Genomic DNA, 19,625 nt, shown 5'->3' on the forward strand with positions numbered 1-19,625 from the left:
CCCTGCCTATATATGGACATCCCCTTCCAAATTTGGCAGCCTAGCCCTTCCCCTACCTCCCTGCCGCCTCCCTCCTCAAATTCCGTGCCACCAGCCGCCTTCCCCCTCCAAATCTGGCGCCAGCCACCTCACCAGCGCCACTTGGCAGCGTCCCAGTGGCTGCGCCGCCACCCAGCCGCCGGATCGGCCTACCGCAGGCCGCCACTTGGCTCCCCGTCGCTCCAGCCGCGCCTCCCATCGCGCGGGCCCGCTCAGCCCATCCGCGGCCCGCTCGACCCGGATCCTGCCGCCGCAGCGTGCAGCTTGTCCCCAAGCTCGTCGCTCGATCCCGAGCTCGTCGCCGTGCACCTCCCGTCTGTCCTCGTCGCCCGAGGCCACCGGAATGCCGCCGTTCCTTGCGCCAGCCGTCGACCACGGGCGCTCCGCCGCCAGGCCAGTGCCCCAGCGCCCTGTTTTTCCTCTCTCCTCTCTTCCTCCCTTCCTCACTCCCTCTGTCCCATGCAGTTCCGCCATGGGCGCCCGAAGACTGGAGCTCGCCGCCTTGGGTCGCCAAGCTCCGCATCCCATCAGATCTGGTCGTTCTTTGCCGGATCCATCCAGCCTCGCGTCGATCTGCTCCGTTCCCGGCAGCCTTCGCCCTTCTTGCCGTCGTCCGCGTCAAGTCCTGTCGGCGCCATGCCCAACCTCTGCGTCGGCTTCGTCCTAGAGATGAACGATCTTGTCTCGCTGCCGTTGACCGGGCCGGTTCGCCTCCAACCCATCCTGGACCGCCAAGACCCGGTTGAACCGGCTGTTTTTCCCGAGAACCAGCCCGGTACAACCTCGCCCCGGTCCGCGTGAACCCTGCCCGGTTCGTCTCCTCCACCCAACCGGCCTCTGGGCCCAAAGTGAGCGTCGTCACCTATCCCGCGCCACGTGCATATTTCTGCCATGCTTCGCCTTGCCCTGTGCAGCCCGTTAGTGCTCAGTTTTGGCCCATATAGTGTTTTTTTCATGTCTGCGATTTTATCTATTTATCCCGAATTGCCAGTTTTGCAGAAAAGCCCTTGTGGATCATGCATATAATAACTCACAATTGGTGCATCGGATTAAAATGAATTATATATGAAAGTTGCTTAGAATTTTGTCTAGTTTAATAATATGCAACTTTCATCCATGTTTAAAATGTTTAAAATGTTGTTTGTTTAAATTTGTTTAAATAACTTGCTAAAATGCTTTATTTCATAACTAAATAACCGTAGCTTCGAATTAAATAATCTTTATATGTAAATGGGGTAGAAAAATGCCTAGTTTAACATGGTGGCCTTACATCGCATGTTTAATAACTCTAAAATTATGATTAGGGCAGAACAGTACCAAACCAATATATGCATATGGGGATTTACCGGAATTGTTGTTCGTTGCTTCCGGCCTCATTTAAACTTGACTAGATAGGTAGTTTTATTTTGCTTCACCCTCTTGCCATGTTAATCAACATTTAATCTTGTTGGGTACATAAACGAGAGAGAACTAAATAAGTCATGTGGTGTTTTCTTCAATATGCAACTCCGTTGCATAATGAGCTCCACTTAATTTGTAGGATTTGTTTGTGCATTTTGCCATGCCATGTATCACTAAACCGGACATGCATCATACTCGATTGTGCATCACGCCATGTTGATGTGTTGGTTGTTTACTATGTTGTGTGTTTCTTTCTGGTGTTGCTTCTTCGGGTTGATTCCGGTAACATCGCATTTGTGAGGAACCGTTCAACTACGTCCGTTTGTCTTCTTCATGGACTCGTTCTTCTTCCTTGCGGGATTTCAAGCAAGATGATCATACCCTCGAAATCACCTCTATCTTTGCTTGCTTAGTTGCTCGCTCTTTTGCTATGCCTATGCTGCGATACCTACCACTTGCTTATCATGCCTCCCATATTGGTGAACCAAGCCTCTAACCCACCTTGTCCTAGCAAACCGTTGTTTGGCTATGTTACCGCTTTGCTCAGCCCCTCTTATAGCGTTGTTAGTTGCGGGTGAAGATTGAAGTTTGTTCCTTGTTGGAACATGGAGATGTTGTTCCTTGTTGGAACATGTTTACTTATTGGGATATCACAATATATCTTATTTAATTAATGCATCTATATACTTGGTAAAGGGTGGAAGGCTCGGCCTTATGCCTGGTGTCTTGTTCCACTCTTGCCGCCCTAGTTTCCGTCATATCGGTGTTATGTTCCCGGATTTTGCGTTCCTTACGCGGTTGGGTTATAATGGGAACCCCTTGACAGTTCGCTTTAAATAAAAACTCCTCCAGCAAGGCCCAACCTTGGTTTTACCATTCGCCACCTAGCCTCTTTTTCCCTTGGGTTAGGCCAGCCCAAGGGTCATCTTTATTTTAACCCCCCCCCCCCCCCGGGGCCAGTGCTTGACTAAGTGTTGGTCCGAAATGGGCAGCCTGCGGGGCCACCTCGGGGAAACTTGAGGGTTGGTTTTACTCGTAGCTTGACCTATCCGGTGTTGCCCTGAGAACGAGATATGTGCAGCTCCCATCAGGATGTCGGCACATCGGGCGGCTTTGCTGGACTTGTTTTACCATTGTCGAGGATGTCTTGTAGAACTGGAATACCGAGTCTGATCGGAATGTCTCGGGAGGAGGTCTATTCCTTCGTTGACCGTGAGAGCTTGTCATGGGCTAAGTTGGGACACCCCTGCAGGGATTTGAACTTTTGAAAGCCATGCCCGCGGTTATGGGCAGATGGGAATTTGTTAATGTCTGGTTGTAGAAAACCTGAAGTTGACCTTAATTAAATACATGAACCGCGTGTGTAACCGTGATGGTCTCTTTCCGGCGGAGTCCGGGAAGTGAACACGGTGTTGGAGTTATGATTGACGTAGGTTGTTCTAGGATCACTTCTTGATCATAGTTTATCGATCGTGCTTTGCCTTCTCTTCTCGCTCTCATTTGCGTATGTTTAGCCACCATATATGCTAGTCGCTTGCTGCAGCTCCACCTCATACCTTTACCTTTCCCATAAGCTTAAATAGTCTTGATCGCGAGGGTGCGAGATTGCTGAGTCCCCGTGGCTCACAGATACTTCCAAAACCAGCTTGCAGGTGCCGATGAGTCCGTGCAGACGACGCAACCAAGCTCAAGGAGGAGCTCGATGAAGATCTTGTCCTTCGTGTTGTTTCATTCTAGTTGATCAGTAGTGGAGCCGAGTCGGGACGATCGGGGATCTGTGTAGCATTTGGGGTAGTCTTCTTTTATTTTGGTTCCGTAGTCGGACCTTGTGTGTAACTGGATGATGTAATGCTTTATTCATATATTGTGTGAAGTGGCGATTGTAAGGCAACTATGTATCTATTTTCCCTTATTGTATTACATGGGTTGTTTGCGAAGATTACCTCACTTGCGACATTGCTTTCAATGTGGTTATGCCTCTAAGTCGTGTTTCGACACGTGGGAGATATAGCCGCATCGAGGGCGTTACAAAAAAGTTCATGGATTTTAAAAAAATGTTCATGAATTTTTAAAAAATCATCATATTTGAAAAAGAGTTCATCAAATTTGGGAAAAGTTCATTGAATTTGAAAAGGTTCATCAATTTTTTTTAAGAAAGATCATTGAATTTTAAAAAAAATCATCATTTGAAAAAAAGTTCATCGATTTTGAAAAAAAATCATCAAAATTGAAAAAAGTGCATCAAAACTTAAAGAAGTTCATCGATTTGAAGAAACAATTCATCGAATTTGAAAATTTTGGTGCATTTTGAAAAGACGTAAAGAAAAAGGAAAAAAGAAAAAAGAAAGAAAACCAAAACAAAAGATAGGTCCAGAAAAACCCACAACAACAAAAATGAAAAGAAGAAACGACTGGAGAAAGTATAAAAGAAGATAAGGAAATATATTATCACAATGTGTGGTTGGTCTGGTTGGTTAGTGCAAGTTAAACTTAACTTGGAGGTCCTGGGTTCCATTCTCAGTCGCGCAATTTTTTTGATGGCTTGCCCATCGTGGAGGGAGGGGTTTGCGCTGGTTTGCCAAATGTCCTAAAATTGACGTCTGAAGCATTAAATAGGAAACACCCATGGTTGGGAAAGTACTCTTCCCATGAGCACAAAGGTAAAGATAGCCCATGAGCACTTTCAGTACCGGGAATGACCTTTGTTGTATCCAAAGCTTTCACCTAGTCCGTAGCATCTCACTACCTTTGCATGCCCCTAGGAGGGAGCCCAAACACCGCAAACCTATGAGACCAAGCCATGACTCTACTCGTATTCATCAACGGTGAACCAAGCTAATTGGAGCAGGAGGATGATACAAACACACCACATCATGGACGAATACTTGAAACATTGCTGTCATCACTTCCACCACTGCATTCGGGACACAAGCCAGTCAATACCATGAGGCTGCTCGGCTATTACATGTGCCACATCACCCTGCACACCTCCACCTCCACTGCACTCTCAACGCTATGCACCCCCCGCGCCATAGAACCACTAGGGAATTGTTCTCGCTTGAACTATGTCAGTATTTCCCCAAAGAGGAAGGGATGATGCAGCACAACTACGGTAGGTATTTTCCTTAGTTATGAAACCAAGGTATCAATCCAGCAGGAGAACCAAGAAACACTATGTAAACGGTACCTGCACACAAAGAACAAATACTTGCAAACCGACGCTTATAAGGGGTTGTCAATCCCATTTCAGGTAATGGCACCAGAAATTGTGAAGTTGACGGGATAAAATTGTGATAGATTGGATAAATAGATCTCAAATAAAAGATGCAGATAAAATATGCAACAAAGTATTTTTGGGTTTTTGGAATAATAGATCTGAAAATAAAAGCAAATAAAAATAGATCTCAAAGGAAAATAATAGATTGGAAAGCAAATATGATAAAGAATAGACCCGGGGCCCGTAGATTTTACTAGTGGCTTCTCTCAAGAAATAGCACATGGAGGGTAAATAAATTACTGTTGGGCAATTGATAGATCCTCAAATAATTATGACGATATCCAGGCAATGATCAATATATAGGCATCACGTCCAAAATTAGTAGACCGACTACTGCCTGCATCTACTACTATTACTCCACACATCGACCGCCATCCAGCATGCATCTAGTGTACTAAGTTCATGGAGAAACGGATTAATGCAATAAGAACGATGACATGATGTAGACAAGATCTATTCATGTAGGAATAGACCCCATGTTGTTATCCTTAATGGCAAGGATCAATACATGTCTTGATGTCCCTTCTATCACTGGGAAAGAACACCGCACGACCGAACCCATCACAAAGCACCTCTTCCCATGGCAAGAAAAATCGATCTAGTCGGCCTAACTAAACCAAAGATTCGAAGAAGAAATATAAGGCTATAAATAATCATGCATATAAGAGATCAGAACTCAAATAACTTTCATGGATAAAATAGATCCGATCATAAACTCAAAGTTCATCGGATCCCAACAAACACACTGCAAAAAGAGTTACATCAAATAGATTTCCAAGAGACCATTGTATTGAGAATCAAAAGAGAGAGAGGAAGCCATCTAGCTACTGCCTACGGACCTGTAGGTCTAAAGTGAACTACTCACGCATAATCGGAGAGGCCCCAATGAGGATGATGAACCCCTCCGTGATGATGTCTACATCGGATCTCGTGGTTCTAGAACTTGCGGCGGCTGAAATTGTGTTTCGTTGACTCTCCTAGGGTTTTTGGAATAGTTGGGTATTTATAGGGCGAAGAGGCGGTGCGGGAGGCCAGCGAGGTGGGCACAACCCACCTGGGCGTGCCCAGGTGGGTTGTGCCCCCCTCGGGTGCACCCCTCCGGTACTTCTTTGGCCCATCTTGTGTCTTCTGGTCTAGAAAAATTCTTCAAAAAGTTTCGCCGCGTTTGGACTCCGTTTGATATTGATTTTCTGCGATGTAAATAACAAGTAAAAACAACAACTGGCACATGGCACTATGTCAATAGGTTAGTCCCAAAAATGATATAAAGTTGCTATAAAATGATTGTAAAACATCTTGGAATGATAATATAACAACATGGAACAATAAAAAATTATAGATATGTTGGAGACGTATCAGGAACACTTCATGCCGACCCATTAGGAAGCACCCATGTCATCGCTGGCCTGGCAGATCGAATGCAGCCGCTCCAGATCCACCTGCCAGCGCATGACACACCCTGGGCCCACTTCCTGACCACCATGCTACTTATCCCCCACACTAAAAACACACACCATGGATTCTTCTAAACTTGTTCAATTGTTGTGCTTCCCTCTGTTGGAAAAACTTGTTTCTAAACTTGCGCTTGGAAGCAAGCCTACTGACATGTTGCTTGGGCTCCAATAGGGAAGATCTTTCCCATACCCCTTCATGAACCATGACATAGATAGATATGTGTGACATAGTGTCTGGAAATTGTGTTTCAGCATGGCCTTTCTGCTCGTATTTCAAGCCCATGATGAATTGTTTCACCCTCATCAAGCCCCCAACCAAGTTTTCATATTATTTAAAGAGTGCACTAACATGAGAATGTTATGTTGTATAGATATGAACACCTCATCTCCTCCTCACATGCAAATGCATGCATGCATTAGAAGGAAAAAGTTGATGTCATACTACATTCTTCCTATTTCAAAAAATCAAAATGTTTTATAACTTAAATGCTTGTCCGATTTAAAATCCTTTTCACTTAAATCCGTCGCAACAAGACCTTCGGAGCTTGATCCTATATTGGTATGTCCCGACGACATTTGTCGGGTTTAAAGTTACCACAACTAGACATACAACTTATCTTGCTTGCGGTACATAAGTTACCATGTTGTTTATACTGAAGTTACCGGGCATAAAAATAGTTCCTCCAATGTTCTCCCCGCATGCACATGCATGCGTGCACTAGAGAAAAAAAATCTAATGTCATCCTATATCCTTCCCATTAAAAAAATATTATGTAGATCAACCATCGGTCCAATTTAAAATACATTTTTACCACTAAATTTGCCATGACGAGACTTTCAAAACTTCTCATGTTGGTACCTTTCATGACTCTATTTTTGGTCCAAAGTTACCAGGCATGTGGTACGTAGTTATCAGCCTCATGGTATGTAAGTTACCATGCTTTTTATGCAAAAGTTACCAGAGTATGTTTCAAAAAATAATACTCTTGGATCAAAATTACGATGATGGTGTACGTAAATGACCAGTTCTGCGGTGCGTAAATTAGGACATCTCCAACAGTGTACCTAAAATCAAGCATATCAAACATTTGGGACGCGTCGAGAGACATGCATAGGGAAACCACCATCCACTCCTATTAACTTAAATATCAGCTCTATTAACTTAAAGATAAAATAATAGCAATGACCTTCTGCCACAATGGCCTTCCTAGCTTCCGTCATTTCCTAGAGCATCATGACCTTCCGCCATTTACTATAGTTAGCATGAAGTAAAGCCACATAGATGCATGTTTGATTTCCTCTAGGCTAATACGGATAAACCTTCCGCCAAATAGCGATGATTTAATATGTTCTCCTTCCATCAAGCATGAATAGTTCTTCCATGAAATAGCAGCAACCTTTCACCATCTTGTGCGGGCAGAGAGGAGAGAGGGATTGTGGTGTGGGGTACGTGGTGAATTTTGATGGGCCAGGCGGATGTCCGGACTCCCACATACCTACCACAAGTTTGTTTCCATTTTGGAGGAATTCATACGTGCAGATTGGTACGCAAATGTTTGATGGACGACATTGGAGGGCACAAAGTGTTCGAACAACATGGTCCAGCTGTTTACGAGCAGTTTGATGAGCGACATTGGAGATGCCCTTACCATGCTATAATTCACACATGTTACTGGGGTATGTTTCTTCAATCCTCTCTGATAAATGTTACCATGGTGTTGCACGTAAGTTATCAGGTTGGTAGTGCATAAATTATCATGTTATTCACACAGAAGTTATCGGTTTATGTTGTGTCAAAGTTACCATGGTGTTGCACGTAAGTTATCAAGTTTGCGGTGCGTAAATTACCGTGTTATTCACACTGAAGTTACCGGGGTATGTTTCAACAACTCCCTGTGTCAAAGTTATCACGCTATTGTATGTAAGTTATCATATCTGCGGTGTCCAAATTTCCATGCTATTAACACAGAAGTTATCAGAGGTACAACCAATATGTAACTTTAGCATGAGTAACCTGATAACTCTAGTATGGGTAGCATAATAACTCTAGCATTAGCAATATGGTAAAGCCTAGAATGAGCAGCGGGTAACTCAATAATAATCATGTGGTCATTATAGAACATGTTGCCTCATAATTGCATAATGAACATGTTGATAACTAGCACATAGTAACCATGTTGGTTGTAGCATCTACATAACAACCAACACATCTCTTGCGGGGGCGTCATAGACCCATAACTAATATCATATAGCAAGAGCGAGGACGAGAAGGACGTCGCCAACTCCTCCACAACCGTGCCCCATCGCCATCACCATGAAACCACCATGTCCATGGGCGCCGCAGGCAGCAAGGAAAAGTAGAGCATGGGAGGTCGCCGTCACTGGGTCCCAGAAAAGCCACCGCTCTTTCGCTCCCATTGAAACCAAGTTTGACGAGTTCACATCATCGGTCGATTAGCCACTTATAGGCTGTAGAGGTTGAGCATCATTTTCCAGGCCTCATGGCTGGCCGGACTACAGTCATTCATACTAGGTTATTATCAATGAATTATATACAATACAGGTATTATGGATATAAGGGAGAAATATCTTCAAATTTTCAGTTTGAGTAAATGAGATTGACCCGGTGTCTACAAAAATCATAAACCGGCGTCGGCGACAATTATGACTCGGCATCATCTATTTATAACCTGGCAATTTTGGTAATCATAAACCGGCAAGTTTTATATCTCAAGTCGGCTGAATATAAGTTGAATATTTGAAAACCAATATTTTTGTCAAGTCAGAGCATTGAAGGCCGACTCAAATGGATTCTTTATTTACAATATTTCTTCTACAAGCAAATTGACTACGAAGTTGGTCCATTGACCCGGATTTTCCAGAAGGAGGAGATGACAAGGACTTAAGGATGATCAAGTGCCGGCTTACAAGAATATTTAACCCGGAGTGCAACCTGTCAATTTGTTCTTGTGTTTATGTTGCAGATCAGTTTAACATGGATAAATCCAAATTAAACTTGGGGGCTAATGTCGGGGATATACCCCGCGGTATGACCCGGCCAGATGTATAACCCGGCCGGACTTGGCAACTCACTAATGACCCGCCCTGACTGGACGACACACTAAGTGACCCACCTGATCCTGGCGACTTATGGGTGACCTGGCAAGCGGATCAGAGGAGCGACAAGACCCGGGGGCCCAGGAGGCTCAAGGCCCAGAAGGCCGGCTACGTTATGGTAGGCCGGCTTAAGAGAAAAGGCGTGAGGAATATCTCCTTTACAAGGAAGCAAGACCCGGACTTGTAATCAACTTGTAAGAGAAGATAGACTAATCCTAGTCCTACTAGGACTTCACATGTAACCCGCCCCTCTAACTTATATAAGGAGGGGCAGGGCTCCCCAAAGAGGGACAAACAATAAGAAACAATATCTAAGGCTAGACACAAAGAGGAGAGCCGGCTCATGGCGACTCCCTCATGATCATAATGAGACCTAGTCACAAACAGCACGTAGAGTTATTACCAGATGATGTTTCCTGGGGCCCGAAGCTGTCTAAATCCTCGTCTTGTGTGTTGTGTCTCTCGATTCCGCTCAACCCCTTCAAGCTACCACATAGATGCGTTGGCCTCACGACTAAGTCATTACACTAGGACATCTGCCGTGACAATTCCACGACAGTTGGCGCCCACCGTGGGGCCTGCGCACGGTGGTGTTGAGTTCTTGAAGGAATCTCTTTAAGGATCGAGAAGCTCGCGATATATCGGATGGAAAAGCGCCAGCACGGAAAACGCGCAGGGTAACCCGGCGTGAGACAGCCTTGGACAGAGCCGGCAAGTTCATCAGTTATGTTCAGAATTATGATTGATTTTGGAGTTGGCTATACAAGATTAGGGTTACAGCTTCTTGTGCACCGCCGCTGATGCAACCTGTGGTGCAACCTATTTCGCCGACGTCTCTAGTGTCAACCTGTAACTCGCCGAAATTGGCAGGATTGAAGTCTGAAGTTTCGTTGAGCTGGTTCACCGTGTCCGATGGGAATACCAACTGTGTACATCGCCAACGCGTACAAGGCCAAGTCCCGAAGCGATCGGAGGAATTGTTTGCACGATCAATTGGAAATCAACAAAGAAAAAAAAAGAGAGAGAGATACCATGACCCGGAGGGAGTCACGGACTCAAGCTCCGCCTTTGACTCGGCTCCATCTCAAGCAGCGACCGCGGGACCACTGTTTTGTTTCTGTGAACAGCCGCCGCGCGGTTTCAGTTTGGTCTCGAGCTACCGCGAGCTTGCCCTGACGAGGAGCTGGCCTGGCCTTAGCTGCTCTGCTTTACCTCCTCCGGCCGCGTCCTTTGACCCGCCAAGGTCGTCGCGGCCCCTCCATGGTACAGCCGCCGGGCCTCCGCGGTCGTTGGGATATATGTCGAATCGCTGCGCTTGCCTCGAGTCACCTGAGACCCTGCGCGACCTCGTCGCTGAGTCACTAGGCTCTACTACGGCCCCGCCTTGCGTCGCCTCCGTTGCCTGAAACTGTTACTACCACGGAGTCGCCACTATGCTCGCCTCTGTTACATGGATTGAGGAAGTACCAACTTGGGGATGTTCATGTATGCTGCTGCAAGCAATCTGAGTATATCTTCAGTAGATCGAGACGGACCTGGTGGTCAAAAGTGATCTGTTGTCGCAAAAATATTACTACAAGCGTTGCAACTCCGACCGTGCACGCGCCTGGTGCAGAACAGGGAATCATCAGCATACTTGATACGGAGGCTGTCGGCCGCACTGGAATATGTCCAACGTTATCCAGAAAAAGTCCACTACAAAAATGACGTCATATGCCATAGACATGAGGCTCGTACTGGTTTAAACATTGTGGCCGGTTCTCACGTCTGCGCCGGCTTAAATATCGTGGCTGGCTCTTGCGTCTGCGCCGGTTTAAACGACCATTACCGCGGCCGACTCGTCAGTCCGTGCCCGCGCGCGCTGATCTCCAACACTGCAGCCGACTCCCTCGCCAATGGACGCACGCACGACACCACTCCCACAGTCCGGTCTACATCAGCACGCCGGTGCCGCACCCGCTCTCATAAGTCGCCCGACGGATACGCGAGCAAGTCGCCGCCCCTGTTGCTGGGTTTACATCAATACGTGGCTGACTCATTTGTCCGCCTGCGATTGACTCACCCGTCTGCGCCGGCTTACAACGCCGTGGTCGACACACCTGCGACTCGGCCATGATTAAATTTCAATTTCACCATGGTGATCATCAAGTCTGCGATGGATAATTTTTGGCCTAACATATCAGGTGAAATCCATCCAGTTTACTTTATTAAACATATTGTTTTCATCATAGAACAATTACTTTGGTCTGTATATTTTTATATGCAGCAAAGGTGGTGCCATGTTGTACCTATGAATTATACGTCAGCACCATTACGCACCGGCGTCTGCGCCCGCTTACTGATGGAACAGGTGTGCGCAAGTCGCCGCCTGTGCAACTTAATCTACATCAACCCGCCGGAGCCGCGTTGAGCCGCCCTTGCCGCTTTGAGCCGCCGGGGTTATATTAAGTCGTCGGCCTGCCTGAGCCGCCGAAACTATATTGAGTTGCTGTTCTGCCTGAGCTACATCTGTCGCGATAAACGGGTCATCCGTCGTTCAAACAAATCACGTGATATCCATTCGAGTTTGTTTTATTAGCACATGTTGTTTTTGTCAACGAGCAAGTTTGTCTTTGCCTTGGTCTGCAATATTGTCTATACAGGGCAATTATTTATGACATATTATACCGCGGAGATGGAGGCACACCAACATCTTTGGGCACAGGTGGTCGTTGTTACTCAACGGACTCCCGCACCGGCTTACAATGCCGTGGCCGTCTCTCGCGACCGCGCCGGCTTACAATGCCGTGGTCGTCTCTCGCGACCACGCCGGCTTACAACAAGGAGGACAACTTGCCCGTCTGCACCGGTTTACAACGCCACGACTGGTTCATCTATCTGTGCCGTCTCAGATGTTGCGGTGGTCTTTACCGTCCGTCTTTAGCGGCCTGGTCTACATCAACACATCGGGCCACACCTGTCTGCATGAGCTGTTTATTGAGTATGAGCAAGTCACTGCTTGGGAAGCCGGTTTTCTTCCAACAAATTGGAGGCAAATTATCATGTATTATCAGCCGTCATCTGCACTGGATGGCTCAATGGGCAGGCGCACAAATCGCCGCCACTACAGTTTGGTTAAAGCTTCAAACAGCCAGTTGGAAGGAACCATTGGCCGAGTTGCTGACACGGCTCATACAGGATCATTTATAACCCGCCGCAGTCACCTCAACCTTCTGTGGATTCACATCGCGTTATCAACGCCAATGATATACACCTTCTGCTATAGTCAAATATGGAGAATCTCAAGCCAACTCTTCGAGTCATCTTAAGACTCGGGGGCTACAATGGTATGGCTCGGCAAAATTAGCTGGTTTCAATGAATTCAAGAACTCCAGGTCATTGAAGGGTAGATAACCAGGCCCCGGAGGCTACTCTTTATTGGCGAATATTTAAAGGCCGTCAGAAAAATTTCCGTCTCAAAATGAAGATTCCGGTTTAAAATATAGCTCAAGAGACATCTCTCTCCCGCAAGGCCTTTGAAGCTATCAAATCCGGTTCAAAATCCGGCTCAAGGTAAATTTGTCTCTCACAAAGTTTTGAAGCTTTTAAATCCGGTTTAAAGTTCCGGTTCAAAAAGATTTAATCTCTCGCAAGTTCGAGTTCTCAGAAAAATTAAAGGTTGGCAAAAGAACTTGCTGCCATGATGCGCGGTTCAAACATAGGTATCCTGCCTTACAATTTATCTTATTATGATCACTTGGGGGCTTCCTGCTCATCGAGCATAGCTATCAATGCCCTCTTGATCGGTGCAATGCCAAAATTTATATGGTCATTTGGGGGCTTCCTGTTCAAACATAGGTCGTATTCGAACCAAAGAGAACATAGCTGTCGATACCCTTTTGATTGGCAAACTGCCGAACTTACTTGGGGGCTTCTTGATCGTATCCGAATCATAGCTCAACCCCTTTGGGAATCGACGTGGATCGTATTCGAATCAGCGTCGTTAAACAACTCTCAAGGTCATTTGGGGGCTTCCTGTTCAAACATAGGTCGTATTCAAACCAAAGAGAACATAGCTGTCGATACCCTCTTGATCGGCATCGCCAAAGCCACTGGGGGCTATATGATCGTATTCGAATCTTAGCTTAACCCCTTTGGAACGGTTTACTGATCGTATCCGAATCAGAAGCCTCAAAAAATTTATTCTGTCTTTGGTAAAGTTTATTGCAGCCACAATTACTTAACTTGAGACCTTTTTGGGATTATATCTCAAATATAGATAAGTGTTTTGTGCTTAACCCGGCTTGACTTTTGACTATAAGTCGGCAGTTTATGACAAACATCATCTATGTGGAAGCATTGGCTTCTAAGGATTGGGTTATCACCCTTACCGCACAGGTTATGTAAGCCAGCAGTACAAATTCAATATCACAGTAGTTATATGTGAGATATTATGACCCGCCCTGGTTTTGACGCTAAGTCGCCAGGGCATATGTTGTTTAAATTCTCTGCAGGATTTGCAGAAATATGACATGTAAAGGATTAAGTTCAAGCTCATTACCAAAGTTGATGCTTCAAAATGATTATCCGTTCTGGATTTTTCTCAAAAGGCTATAAGCCACCGGGTCATGAAAATTCTGGTTTACAATGAAGGCGTATTGAATCGCCATCGGCCAAGAGCCGCCGGGTATTTAAACTCCGGATTTACTTGTCAACAGATAAGGTATTTGAATTCTTTAAATAGCCAACATGGCTGGATTTTCAATGATGATATTGAATGATTGAGGTTTTCATACCGGATTATATTATTCAAATTTTGAATAGCCAACATGGCTGGATTTCTATTATGATTATCAATAACCAGTATTATGATTGAAGTTTTCAAAGTCGCTTTAGCGCCACAGCTATTATCTTTATCAATGGGCATGATTTATTTTACAATGGAGGAAATAGTCCCGAGTTGCTGCAGGCTTACGACCTGGCACTTGGGGGCTACATTATTCAAGTTGAGGTTACATCAAATATGCAAGTCTCATGTCACTGCAAGCATGCACCATGACACTTGGGGGCTAATGCAAAGTCATTTTTATTGGCCTTATTGAAGACCCGACTCATCCCATTGTAATGAGCCGGCCCTTGGGGCTACCAATTGCTCCTGTTAAAATTCAAGATACACAAGCCTTATTCCATTATATATTGAAGGATCCACTGCTCAGTTGGTAAAGCATAAAGCTCTTAACCTTGTGGACGTGGGTTCAAGCCCCAGGATGGGGGTTACATCATATGATATTATTTTCAATGAAAAGTCTCAGCTTAGTATTATCTTACTAAGCCGGCCCTTGGGGGCTACACGTTACTGCTCAAATTTACATCATCATATTTACAAAGTCCCTGCTCATTATTACATAATGACCAGACACTTGGGGGCTAATGCATATTGCTCTTTGCTTAAGACAATTCTAGGATGACCCGGCTACACTACTATGACTATAGCCGACTCATGGGGGCTACACAACTGGATTTCATTTAAAGCCATGGTGATAAGTCCTGGCTTATTCATGCTGATTAAACCGGCCCTTGGGGGCTACAGGTATTATGGATATAAGGGAGAAATATCTTTAAATTTTCAGTTTGAGTAAATTAGATTGACCCGGTGTCTACAAAAATCATAAACCGGCGTCAGCGACAATTATGGCTCGGCATCATCTATTTATAACCCGGCAATTTTGGTAATCATAAACCGGCAAGTTTTATATCTCAAGTCGGCTGAATATAAGTTGAATATTTGAAGACCAATATTTTTGTCAAGTCAGAGCATTGAAGGCCGACTCAAATGGATGCTTTATTTACAATATTTCTTCTACAAGCAAATTGACTACGAAGTTGGTCCATTGACCCGGATTTTCCAGAAGGAGGAGATGACAAGGACTTAAGGATGATCAAGTGCCGGCTTACAAGAATATTTAACCCGGAGTGCAACCTGTCAATTTGTTCTTGTGTTTATGTTGCAGATCAGTTTAACATGGATAAATCCAAATTAAACTTGGGGGCTAATGTCGGGGATATACCCTGCGGTATGACCCGGCCAGATGTATAACCCGGCCGGACTTGGCGACTCACTAATGACTCGCCCTGACTGGACGACTCACTAAGTGACCCGCCCGAGCCTGGCGACTTATGGGTGACCTGGCAAGCGGATCAAAGGAGCGACAAGACCCGGGGGCCCAAGAGGCTCAAGGCCCAGAAGGCCGGCTACGTTATGGTAGGCTGGCTTAAGAGGAAAGGCGTGAGGAATATCTCCTTTACGAGGAAGTAAGACCCGGACTTGTAATCAACTTGTAAGAGAAGATAGACTAATCCTAGTCCTACTAGGACTCCACATGTAACCCGCCCCTCTAACTTATATAAGGAGGGGCAGGGCTCCCCAAAGAGGGATAAGCAACAAAAAACAATATCTAGGGCTAGGGCTAGACACAAAGAGGAGAGCCGGCTCACGGCGACTCCCTCATGATCATAATGAGACCTAGCCACAAACATCACGTAGGGTTATTACCGGATGATGTTTCCCGGGGCCCGAAGCTGTCTAAATCCTCGTCTTGTATGTTGTGTCTCCCGATTCCGCTCAACCCCTTCAAGCTACCACATAGATGCGTTGGCCTCGCAACTAAATCCCTACACTAGGACATCTGCCGTGACAATTCCACGACAGTTAGGTTTAGTTGGAATATGTTGAAATCATTATTCAAGTTTCAATGCATATCGCCTGATTTGTTCAAATTTGCATCAAATTTGTTCAATTTTGTTAAATTCCGTTCGAAATGTAACTGCACATATGCAAATAGTTTTGGATGGCTGACTCCCGCATCAGTGCCCGTGGACTTGTCCTCCCTTGTCCGTGGACGAATGTCGTGTATAGTTCGGTGGAGATGCCCTTAGAGAATGGACATGTTACACTGCGTGCCCTAGGCCCTCACATGCATCACGAGTTCATGACCCACACTCAACCATTCCAAACGCAGGCGGCCGACACAGAAGGAGCCCCCCAAGACAAGCTCCTACACGCGAGAGATGAAGTCGCACAAGGTTGATGACGACGGGTCTGATTTGGGGCTGCCCGCCAACCCCAGCTTGTGGTTGCTAGCATCACAGGAGCCCAACGGCCAGAAGCTCTGCTACCACTAGGTGGGAGCAGACCTTTGCCGGAGAACACATTTTGTTTTTGTTTTGGAAAAGCAGGTTAAAGCCCTCGGTCTTTGCATGAATCGATGCATACAACCATTTTTATTATTTATTCAACAAATGCCTGACAAGAACATAGATCAAGCCGCCCGAAACCATCACTCACATCTACAAACTCGATAATGTGGAGTGCTCTCACTCCCCATATCTAAAACCGGGGTCGTCGCCGATCCATCCACATAATATTTTGGAACATACAACCGGTGCAACAAACCTGAAGTATACGCCACATGCAAACATTTTAGAAGCCGTCATCATCATCGAACCGATGACCCATATTTAGGAAAGAAATCTGCATCATCCTTGCCGGTCTGGCCATCCATCGACGCCATCATGGTGCTCAGCAACAACACCTCCTTGTGTGCAAACTGTTGAGCACGTCACGGCCGCTGCCGATACACCGCTTCACCATGCCACCAAGTAGCACCATCCGACACATCTTGAAGTCTCTGAAAGATCTGTCGTGCATAGCACCTGCCGAAGAGGCATGCCACAACGTAGCACCTGTCGCCCAGGCATGACTTGCCATCTCCATCGAAGCTCTATGCAAGATGAAGCCGCTCCATCTCCTGCCTCTTTCTTCCAGCGCTGCTCCACAAACAATGCACCCAAGAGAAAAATGACACTGCAATGCCGCCATTGTCTGAGCTGGAAGATCAGATGCTAGGGTTTCCCCTGGAGCAACACGACTGGGTCGACAGTAGTTACACGATGATGCCTTCATCAAGGTAACGGCCCAGAACGTCACCATCGCTCGCCGTCGGCTCTATTTTCACCGGCAACTATGTCTTCCCAACTCGTAGCCGAGACTAGATGACGGATCTCGAGATCCGACCATCCAGCCTCAGGCCGACTACCTTCGATGGTGGAGATGACCACCAGATCTGCCGCCGCATGGAGCAGGGCACACCGGTCGGCCACTGACCGGAGGCCACACCTGCATGCAATCGGCCCTCCACCAGGTCCTCCACGGCGCCGCTGCCGGACTGGACGACCCAACTACCTTCCCAGGCCGTGCCTAGAGCCTACTGCCCTGGATCCAATCTCGGTCGGCCGCCGCGTCGCGGCACGATCCGATCTCGGCTGCGCCAACACTCGCATCGAGATTCCGCACCACCCCACCCGCGAGTAGGTAAGACCTCCGCCACCGCCGTCCGCCCCGGGCTTAGCTCGGTGGCATCCTTCAGCGGCGACGGGGTGAAGGGAAGGAGGAGAGGAGGGCTCCGGCGGCTAGGGTCGGGAGGACCTCCCGTGTGGCCCAAGCGGGGGGCAAGATCGAGTAAACGATTAAGAATCGGGCAACACCAAACTGGTGCCCACATTTGACAGACCTCTCCCTTTTCCAACCCAACTACTATTAAGCTTTGCTTTCACCCGCAAAAAAAACAAAGTTTGCTTCGCGATGAATATTCTACTGTAGCGCACTTGATGAGTAGCAAGCATGTGTAGAGTGAGTTTGAGCAGCCACATGCAAAATGCATTAAAAATTCGTGCCAAGCAGGCCAGGCTCGATGCATGACATCCAGACCAGTCACATGGCAGCCGCACACACAAGGACAGATCGGAAGCTTCTTCTCGCTTTATCAAACTTGGTACGGGGGCGAAGCCAACTTTAAGCAAAGCTCCCCGTAGTTGGGCTCCAACGAGGACTCCACGTTCCCCACACTCGCACGACGCTCGCAGCTAGCTTGTTGCTTGACGCGTCGTCGTCCTCGCTGCGATCGCCTCGCAGCCGCACACGCACATGCACATGTTGACGACCACCGCGCGCGTCGGTGGCACCCCTCCAGCGAACGCACCCATCGCGCACCGCCGCGCCGAGCTCGCCCCCATAATGCACGCTCATGCATGTGGCCGACCTGATCCGCGGACCCACGGATTTAGCGGCCGGCACATGGTCGTCGCTTTCGAGCCATACCGGAGGTTAGCCGCCAGCTCAGGAGGTACCGCTGCTACCTTTCTCCTTGATGCACCAGCACAGTTACGCCTTCGCCTGCTTCTAAACCTACCGCCCCCATTCTAACGAATCCCAAGCTCCCAACTAACATTCCTCCTCCATTCCACTCCTACTTTGTGGATCGTGACAGCATCATAAGAAGGCTGGCCGGGAGGAGGGCCAGCACGGCCGCACCATAACCACCATAGCGCTTCTTACCGAGCCACACAACTTTCGCTCCTATAGCCTCGTAGCCAACGCCCGAACGCTCATCGTGGATAGGATGCGGCGGCCGGCCATGGGAAGGGCAATGGGGGCGGCGCTCGTGCTGGCGGTCCTGGCCGTCGCGGCGGCCACGGCCGGGGCTGTTGACGGAGATGTCAAGTGCGCTGAGTGCGGCACGGGCACGGTGCCGGTGCTGCCGCCGCCGCCGCCGTACTACTACTACAGCCCTCCACCTCCGGCGTCCTACTCCGGTGTGTCCAACTGCCCGCCACCACCAGGGGGATACATCCAGATCGGCGGCTCGGGGCCGGGAAAAGGGCGCATGTACCCGCAGGACCCCGGGTTCATGCCGTCCAGCGCGCCGCCCAGGCATGGGAGCAGCGCCGTCCACATCACGGTATGTTCGTTTGCGGCGTTGGCGGTTCTACGGGCCTTTTGGTGATCGGTCTGCAGCAGTTGCGCGGCCATCGTCTCCGTTACGTGTCGCGACGGAAGGACGGAGACGTGCCGGCGTTCCATGGATCTCCTGTGTATGCATTCACCTTGTAATAATTCTTACTGGTCATATGTTTTGTAGTTCTTGCAATGCATCAAGCTTCTTCTTTTTTTGTTTCTCTCATTTTTGTTGTTACAGAACTTTTACTTGTAACAAATTAGTTGCAAATCAATGGAACTAGCAGGTCATGGTGGGTATGAGAATGTGTTATTCGTGGGTGATCTTTTTGGCTTTTTTTTCTTTCTTGAAACAACTTTCTTCTTGTTCTTTGGGCAGAAAGGCTTCAGGCCTGGCTGTTTAAGTATTGGATTCCCGGATCATAAAGTTTACAACTTGAAGAACCCCACCACAAGGGTAAGCGATTTCAAATGGTTTATCAACAACAACAACAATAATAACAAACAACAAATAGGTAAAATGGCTAAGCTATACAGCTGTTACTGACAATTTTGCTTCCGTTTT

General features: G+C 47.2%; 1 protein-coding gene across 1 annotated transcript; it reads left to right on the forward strand.

Annotated features, from left to right (window-relative positions):
- The first annotated feature begins 18,420 nt into the window (after positions 1 to 18,420).
- On the forward strand, positions 18,421 to 19,360 carry LOC123058402 (neural Wiskott-Aldrich syndrome protein). The gene has a single exon (XM_044481134.1). The coding sequence runs from the start codon at positions 18,726 to 18,728 to the stop codon at positions 19,107 to 19,109; it is 384 nt and encodes a 127-aa protein (XP_044337069.1). The 5' UTR covers positions 18,421 to 18,725; the 3' UTR covers positions 19,110 to 19,360.
- The last annotated feature ends 265 nt before the right edge of the window (positions 19,361 to 19,625 follow it).

This window comes from Triticum aestivum, chromosome 3A (genome assembly GCF_018294505.1).
Source record: "Triticum aestivum cultivar Chinese Spring chromosome 3A, IWGSC CS RefSeq v2.1, whole genome shotgun sequence".
NCBI classification, from domain to species: Eukaryota; Viridiplantae; Streptophyta; class Magnoliopsida; order Poales; family Poaceae; genus Triticum; species Triticum aestivum.